The 8,887-nt window shown below is 48.0% G+C and overlaps 1 protein-coding gene across 2 annotated transcripts in view; it reads left to right on the top strand.

Annotated features, from left to right (window-relative positions):
* Positions 1–3,701: 3,701 nt before the first annotated feature.
* Positions 3,702–8,887, top strand: part of LOC135873615 (pituitary tumor-transforming gene 1 protein-interacting protein-like) — a 51,585-nt gene continuing 46,399 nt past the window's right edge. The window contains exon 1 of one of the 2 annotated variants that reach the window (XM_065398249.1): positions 3,702–3,872. In XM_065398249.1, coding sequence (XP_065254321.1) covers positions 3,779–3,872 — 94 coding nt within the window. In that variant the 5' untranslated portion in view covers positions 3,702–3,778. Of the gene's footprint in view, positions 3,891–8,887 lie in introns of both variants that reach the window. The other variant, XM_065398248.1, reaches the window with a different exon arrangement.

Raw genomic sequence — 8,887 nt, 5'->3', positions numbered from 1 at the left:
TATTGGTTTCGCTGAGGTCTAACCAGGTCAGTAAATTGCGCCAGCGAGCTTTTAAACGTCCAAAGGCACATTCTACTACCATTCTGCACTTGCTCAGCCTATAGTTGAACTGCTCCTTATTACTGTCCAGGCTTCATGAGCCAAGGGAGCAAGGGGTAGGCTGGGGTAGGTGCAACCACGCGGTGCTGCCGACTGTGAGAGCAGCCTGAGGCAGAAGCCTCCAGCTGGCATGATATTCCAGGCAGGACTGAATCTCCATTAGATGAAACTTAAAGAAGAGAATGACCTGGAGTCATTCCCATTTTTGTCCGGGTGCCCCCGACCGACCTAACCGAGGTCGGCCAGGATCACCCACGGGACGATGATGACGATGGCTAGCAGTTGTATTGTACCGTCTGCCATCCGCAAGGCAAGGCAAGGGGATGCTGCTGTGTAGCACTGCAGTACCGCGTCTGCCAGCAGCACCCAGGAGACATACGGTGACAGTGAGCTGAGCGGGCTCCATGCTCGCCGTGGTATGTTGTCTGCACTGGTAACCCAGGAAAAAAGGTGAGAAACGATTTTTTGCCATTGCTTTCACGGAGGGTGGGGGGGGCCTGACGACATGTACCCAGAACCACCCGCAACAATGTTTTTGCCCCATCAGGCATTGGAAGCTCAATCCAGAATTCCAATGGGCGGCGGAGATTGCGGGAACTGTGGGATAGCTACCACAGTGCAACGCTCCGAAAGTCTACGCTAGCCTTGGTACTGTGGACGCACACCGCCGACTTAATGCGCTTAAGGGGACACACACAATCGGCTGTATCAAATCGATTTCTAAAAAATTGACTTCTATTAAATCATCCTAATTTCGTAGTGTAGACATACCCTTAGAAACAGTTTTTCATGTAATGTTTTGGGCTAATTTTTAGATATTCAAATAAGTTTCTTAAAAGAATATAGACTTAAGATTTTTTAAATTTACTCTCATTATGTAGTATATGATATCTATTTAGCTTGTCAAATAAGACTAAGAACCCTCCAGGTTACACACTGTACACAAAGAAAACATGTCTGATATTAAGAGGTTCTAACTAGGGGAAAAGGAACAACAATATCCAATGACGGGGGTTTATGTTAAAAAAACTCAGATTGGAATAAGGTGCTCCCGTGAAGGTAATTAACCATTGGAACAGGTTACCAAGGGATGCTGATGCTAGAGTTAGTAATGTAGTGGGGGTGCAATAGTTCCAGTTACAACAAATAAGCAGCTAATGTGATCACTCTGCTAAGCTAGTCATTCTGTGTAACTCCAGGGCCAGGGCCGGCTTTAGGCCGATTCCACCGATTTCCCTGAATTGGGCCCCGCCCCTAAGAGGGCCCCACGCCCAAGCCCTGGTACAGCGTACCGGCAAGAGCCGGTGCGCCATACCAGGGTGGCCTGGCTTCCCCAGGGGGCAATTTAAAGGGCCTGGGGCTCCCAGCAGGGGCTGGAGCCCCAGGCCCTTTAAATTGCCACCAGAGCCCCACTGCTGGGCTGCGGGGCTCTGGGGGCTATTTAAAAAGTCCGGGGCTCCCGTTGCTTCTACCGCCCCGGCCCTTTAAATAGCTGCTGGAGCCCCGCCGCTTCCCCAGGGCTCCCTCGGCTATTTAAAGGGCCGGGGCGGTAGAAGCAGGGGAGCCCCTGGCCCTTTAAATAGCCCCCAGAGCCCTGGGGTAGTGGGGGGGCTCCAGCTGCCTCTGCCACCCCGGTCCTTTAAATAGCCCCCAGAGCCCCGCCGCTTCCCTGGGCTCCCTCGGCTATTTAAAGGGCCAGGGCGGTAGAAGCAGGGGAGCCCCAGGCCCTTTAAATAGCCCCCAGAGCCCTGGGGTAGCGGGGGGGCTCCAGCTGCCTCTGCCACCCCGGTCCTTTAAATAGCCCCCGGAGCCCCGCCGCTTCCCTGGGGCTCCCTCGGCTATTTAAAGGGCCAGGGCGGTAGAAGCAGGGGAGCCCCAGGCCCTTTAAATAGCCCCCAGAGCCCTGGGGTAGCGGGGGGGCTCCAGCTGCCTCTGCTGTCCCGTCCATTAAATAGCCCCCAGAGCCCCGCCGCTTCCCCAGGGCTCCGACGGCTATTTACAGGGCCGGGGCGGTGGAAGCAGGGGAGCCCCGAGCCCTTTAAATATCCCCAAGCCCCGGGCTGCTGCTGCTACCCCGGTGGGGGAGGGAGGAGGAGAGGGCACTTACCGTACAGGGTGGGCTGTACCCTGTACCGCGCTCCCTGCCCTGTCTCCAGCCAACCCCTGCCACACACCCCTGTGGTCTTGCCCGAAGCCAGACAGGCCCCCCACACACCCCTGACCGCACCAGCCTTGCACTCCCTGCCCTGCCCGCACCAGCCCTGCACCCCCTGCCCTGCCTGCAGCTGGCCCCGCACCTCCTGCCCTGTCTCCAGCCAACCCCTGCTGCACCCCCCTGCCTGAAGCCAGCCAATCCCGCACTCCTCTGTCTCCAGCCCTGCCAACCCATGCCGCACCCCCCTGCGGCCCTGCCTGAAGCCAGCCAGCCCACCCCACACACCCCTGTCTCCAGCCAGCCCCGCACCCCTTGCCCTGCCTGCAGCCAGACCCTACCTCCAGTCAGCCCCTGGCCTGCCTCCAGCCAGCCCCATGTCCACTGGTGCCCTGCAGTTCCCAGGGCAGTAACCCTGCACACCTGCTTCAATGAGGGGGGCAGGGAGCAGCTGGGACCCACACATGTGCACACCCTAGGGTGACCAGACAGCAAGTGTGAAAAATCGAGACAGGGGGTGGGGTGTAATGGGAGCCTATATAAGAAAAAGACCCCAAAATTGGGACTGTCCCTATAAAATCGGGACGTCTGGTCACCCTAGCACACCCCCAGGGAGTGGCGGGAACCCACACATGTGAAACGGAGCTCATTTCTAGTTCAGGCCCATCTTTTTAAAAAAGAACTTTAGGTAGGGTTAACATACATCCGTATTTTCCCAGAGATGTCAGGTTTTTGGTTCTTAAATCGCCGTCTGGGAAAATATGGAAGTATGGTAACCCTATTGGTACCAAAAATACATACTGTGGCACATCCCTTAAATCAGAACTTTTTATAGGGAACCGGTTGCTAAGAAATGAAAGGCTTTTTTTTACATGGTTTTTTTTTTTAGTCATCCCTGCTGGGGCCCCGCCGAAAATGTTCGAATTGGGTCCCCGCACTTCCTAAAGCCGGCCCTGTCCAGGGCTGTTCTGAAGTGTGTGTTCACTCTCACTGGAGCTAGGTTAGCACCAGTGCAGTATCTTGTGTACTAACTCCAGCTAACTGAGAAGCCCAAAGGGGCCAGGAGAGGTCACACCATGAAGGGCAAGGAGGAGAAGAAGAGGGGACTACAGGGCAAAGAGGATGGAAAGACAGACTGAGCCATCCTAGGGGAGGGAATGACATCAGGGGAAGACACACCACAGGGCAGGGAAAAGAGGACAGAGTGGAGCTCCGCTGCTTCCCAGACAGTCCCACGGGAGCCAGCCTGCAATGCGTTTTGGAGCAGCCGGGGTCGCACGGGCGGGCATCAGCCAGGCGAGCCCAGGGTTCTAGCCTAGCAGTCCCCCGTGGAACTGCCGGGTGGCGAAAGCAGCAGAGCCGCGGGCCGCCGCTAGAGGCCGCTGGACCCGGCCCGGCCCGGCTCCGCGGCTGGCATTGCGCCTGCGCGGGAGGCGGCGGGCGGGGCTGCGGTTCCCCGCACGCCCTGAAAGGAGGCGGTGTGTGGGCCGCGGCCCCGTAGTCAGCAGAGTGCCCGGTCCGGCAGCGATGGACGCTATGCGGCTCTGCGCGCTCTGGCTGCCCGGCCTGACCCTCATCCGGTCGGGGTCGGGAACGGGCCCGGGAGACCCGACTGTGCCGGGTGAGGACGGGTGGGACAGTAAGGGAGCTGCGCGGGGCTCGGGGGAGGGGGGCGCCCCGCCTTTAGGCTCTGGGGGCTGCGGGCGTCTGGGTCTGTGGGGGGCGGCCCGGCTGTGGGGGCGTTTGGACCGGGGGGCGCCGCGCGGTTGGGCTCTGGGGGGGGCACAGAGGTTGCTTCCCCCCCACCACATGCCTTGGTGCGTGTAGGGCCGGCAGAGTTTCCCCGCCCTCAGTAGCAGGCCGTTCTCCAGTCCGCCTGGTGCGCTGCACAGGCAGGGGAGACTCGACTGCACTCGTGTACATTTCTAGTGTATGTGTAGACCTGCCCTAAAACTCCCCAGGGGCAGAGTTTTTCCCCAAGACGGGCCTGCTGTGACTCACCCAGAGTGAGGCACCTGACAAAAGCATAACAGAGAAACAGGAACTGGGTTGTCCTAGGGCTTTCTTTAATTCTTTCTGCAGTAACTGCCAGGCCAGGGTTTCAGATTATCTTCACACCTTGTCTACACTACAAAATTAAATGGACCTAAATTAACTCACAGCTGGAGCCCCTCCAGGGCTGACAGTCTGAGCTCTGCACTAGAAATTTACATGGGTGCAATCTGCCCTGGCTTGGACTGTCAGCCCCTTGGAGGAGGAGTGGGGGGACATCTCCAGCTGTGAGCTCAGTGCAGGACTGACAGGGCCAGAGGTGGGAGGACTCCATCTGTCAGTACCTGCCACAGTTAAATTGGTGGAAGCATTCCTGGTTAGGATGTGCACTAATCAGTGCAGATGCATCTTAAGAAGTGGGTTTTTTTACCCACAAAAGCTTATGCCCAAATAAATCTGTTAGTCTTTAAGGTGCCACCGGACTCCTCATTGTTTTTGTGGATACAGACTAACATGGCTACCCCTCTGATACTTGGCACCACTGACAGAGGGGGTGTAGTGTGAACATAAACCGCTGCAGCAATTACTGTGGTGGCTGTAGGTTGACCTAACTCATGTCAGCTTATATAGAGAGAGAGGTCTCTCTCTCTCTCACATAGAACTGGAAGGGACCCTGAAAGGTCATTGAGTCCAGCCCCCTGCCTTCACTAGCAGGACCAAGTACTGATTTTGCCCCAGATCCCTAAGTGGCCCACTCAAGGATTGAACTCACAACCCTGGGTTTAGCAGGCCAATGCTCAAATCACTGAGCTATCCCTCCTACAAAAAAAACTTAATTTTGTAGGTCTTACGTCGATCTAACCCATAGCGTAGATCAAGTCTCTTTGTACAGCACTGTTATTGTGAGATGGGGCTATGCTCCAGAGAAAGTATGCTAGACAAATAAAATGGCTGCCTCCAAGAGATTAGTGGTAGAGTCACAAATGTCTGCATTTTAGCTAAAATCCTCATGCCGTTCATTCTTGTTTTAGTACTGGTCAGCTTGGTAGAACAGCAGGGTTTTCAAAAGGTTTGAAGACGAGAGAATACATCATCTGTGTGTTGGCTCTATATGTGAGGGATGGGTTTTATAATGTGGGACGGTTGAGGTGTTCTAGATTGATGGACTGCTGCCATACTAGTTATCCTCTGGGCACCAGAACTGTGCCAGGCCATTGAAGGCTCTTGGTAAAAATATCTTCAACTTTAATAGTTACTGACAGATGTTATAAGAAAATGTTTTTATATGGTTGGTTTTCATTAGATTAGATTGTGAGAAGTACATTGTAATGAATACTCAGGATTCAATCTGAGCAGACCAGCTCTCTTCCACAAAGATTTCTCCATGAAAAGGATTATTAAATTTCCTCTCTTCCTCCTCCCCCCCCCCACCAGCTGATCAACATATTGTGACAAAAGTGAACTTTTTTTTATTCTGCTACTAAAATATTAGGGATGAACCAACAAGAGCCAGAGCAGCTAACACCTCTGTAAAATAGTGTGCTCTGAGAATGCAAATCTGACTCTAAACATTAATTACTTGCACTGTGGGAATTATGTACTTGCTACGTTCAGCTCTTCATTTCCTTTTAGGCCATGTCTAGGTGTGGTGGAAAGGTGTATTTTAACGCACGTTAAAATCTTACAGCTTTTCTACGTACAAAAATTATACAGCTTTAACTGTGTTGGTATAGTTAAAGTGGTACAACCCACTAGTGTGGATGCAGTTATAGTGGTATAAGGATGCTAAATATCATGGTAGCTTAATCCTGTATGAGATTCATAGATTCCAAGGCCGGAAAGGTTCATTGTGATCATCAAGTCTCACCTCTGGTATAACAGGCTGTAGAACTCCTCTAAAATAATTCCTAGGGCATATCTTTTAGGAAAAACAGGCTGTTTTGATTTTAAAATTGTCAATGATGGAGAATCCACCATGACCCATGGTAAATTGTCCCAGTGGTTAATTACTCACACTGTTAAAAAATTAGACAAATTCAGCCAGGAAATAGTTTCAGCTTCCTTTGTTATTCGTTTCTCTGCTAGATTGAAGAGCACAGTATTAAATATTTGTTCCCCATGTAGATACTTATAGATTGTAATCAAGTCACTTCTCTTAGTTAAAATAAATAGATTGAGTTCTTTGAGTCTTTGACTACAAGGCATTTTTTCTAATCCCTCAATCATTGTCATGGCTCTTCTCTGAACCCTCTCCAATTTATCAACATCCTTCCTGAACTGTGGGCACCATAACTAGACACAATATTCCAGCAGCGATCACATTGTACCAACTATCCTCTCTAATCCTACTCAAGAGTCCCCTGTTTATGCATCACGTTAACTCACTTGGCCACAGCAGCACAATGGGAGCTCATGTTCAGCTGATTATCCACCACAACCTTTGAATCTTTTTCAGTCACTTCTTCCCAGGATAGAGTCCCCCTTTCTGTAAGTGTGGACTACATTCTTTGTACATGTATAAATCTACATTTAGCCATATTAAAATGCATATTGTTTGCTTGCACCCAATTTATCAAGCGATCCAGATCATTCTGAATCAAGGACTTGATGTCTTCATTATTTACCACTACTTATCAGGCACCTTTATACTGATGCAACTGTTTCCATGCAAGGTTGTACTGATATAACTATTGGGGTTAAAAAAAAATCACATCCCTACCTGAAATAGCCAACCCAATACAAAAACTGTGTAGAAAAGGCAAGTTTTGATTTTTAATGTGTGTGAAAAATACACCTCTTTTTCCTAGTAAAGATAAAGCCTTAGAATCTTGAAATTTTTTGGATACATTGTCAACGTGAAATCCAGTTGTGTTAAAAAGACTTGAAAGTAGTTTCCAAGTACTAGACTGGCTTCTGAATCTACCTACCAATATTTGGTTTTGATTGCATTTTCCTATATTTAAAAATGTTTTGTTCTCTCTCCCCTGTTGTTGTTTGAAAGACCAACACAAACAGGGAAGGGAAAGCTGTACCTGACTGCAAAGCAAATAGTGAAAACTGCTGTAAGCTGTGCTGTAAAGTGCACAGAGTAAAACAAAATGAAAATTAGAAAATATATTTCTCCAAGCTTTCACTTACAGTAATCTTAGGTGTTGTAACAACAATAAATAAAATATTTTAAAATGTCGTTATTGTTTTTCTCTGGTAATTTTGATCGTACAGAATAGGGCATCTGGTGTAGTGGAGTGTTTATAAATTGTGAACTGCTACTTTGTAAGAGGAGTATATTCTGATTGTGGAATTTTTAATATTTGGTATTTAGAGCTTTTATAATTGTGCTGTTTATTTTTATAAATCTAAAGAAATCATTGGTTCTTTTATTCAGGCCCCAATCCTTTAAAGAGCATGCAAGGTTTTAGGTTATCTGCCAAATCTTCTCGAGAGCCTGTGAAATTTCACTGAGTTGAACTGGTCCTGCACCCTATTTACTTTCTTGATGTAGTTCTTGTGGGTTTTCGCTTCCTTTGTACTTTGAATGACTTCCATTATAGAAGGTCATCCATTTAAAAGAAAATTTAAAAATCCCTGGTATTCCCATACCTTTCTGACAATACCAGTGCACTGAATGAACCAATTTCCTGAACTTCATTTAGAAACTTGTTTTTCTAGCTCTGATCATTGTGAATGTTTTTTTGCCCATGTGGCATAATGTTACTGAAAACTTAAATTTACAGAGTTAAGGAATATTTGCTATAGGCTTTATGAATTTTTCTAAATTTTTATTTCTATTTTTTGCTTGAGGTTGGTGTACTGGCCATACTATTAGAATTTGAGTTTCTTCATTGAATTGGCTACTTGATACAATGTGAACTAATCAGTGGGGGGGGGGGGGGGAGAGGGGTTAAATTTATTTATTTAATTTATTAATCTGAATATACTAGTACATCACAAATTTGTGTTATGCTAAGAATTAATGTCAAAGCAGCAGGACAATGAATTATGAAATGTAGTAGTTCAAATATCTTCTAGATGTTTTGGAAAAAGAAACATTAAGTAAGCTCTTTGACAATTTTTGTAGACTTAAAAAATTTCTTATCTATTTATGACTAATGGATGGCTGTGTAAAAGTAGAACTACATACCTGACTAAAAGTCATTACCATCTGATGACTTGCTATATGTTGCCATGCCAGTTTCTAATGGATAGGTATCCGCACACAAAAAATTACAATTGGAATGCCTTTTGGCAGAGTAGCTAGAAAATCAAGGATTGGTTGGGCAAGTAGACTGAACTATCTTTTAGTCTCTAGACGTGGTCCATTTAGGTCAGGACTGAGGCACCTCATTGGGCCGGTGAGAAGCTATTCTATCTGTGCTGTGGATGAAGGATCAGACTCCAGGGCTGTCAGGATGGCTTTTCACAAACATTAACCTCTAAACTTTTTCTGTAATGATTAAAACAAGTTGCATCCTGTTACCTGCCGCTGAAAAATAGCTACTAGTTATGACTGTAATCATCCTCAGGCAATATGAACAACAATGGGTTTTCTGTGCTTGAAGATACTTTTTTCATTGTAAAACCTAACTAAAATCTAGATTAACTCTTCCTATATCATGTGGCTTTTAAAACATCCCTTAACAGTTC

The sequence above is a fragment of the Emys orbicularis genome, chromosome 2, assembly GCF_028017835.1.
Source record: "Emys orbicularis isolate rEmyOrb1 chromosome 2, rEmyOrb1.hap1, whole genome shotgun sequence".
Taxonomy (NCBI): domain Eukaryota; kingdom Metazoa; phylum Chordata; order Testudines; family Emydidae; genus Emys; species Emys orbicularis.
Note: the sequence above shows the minus strand (reverse complement) of the source record. Positions and strands in the feature narration are given on the sequence as shown.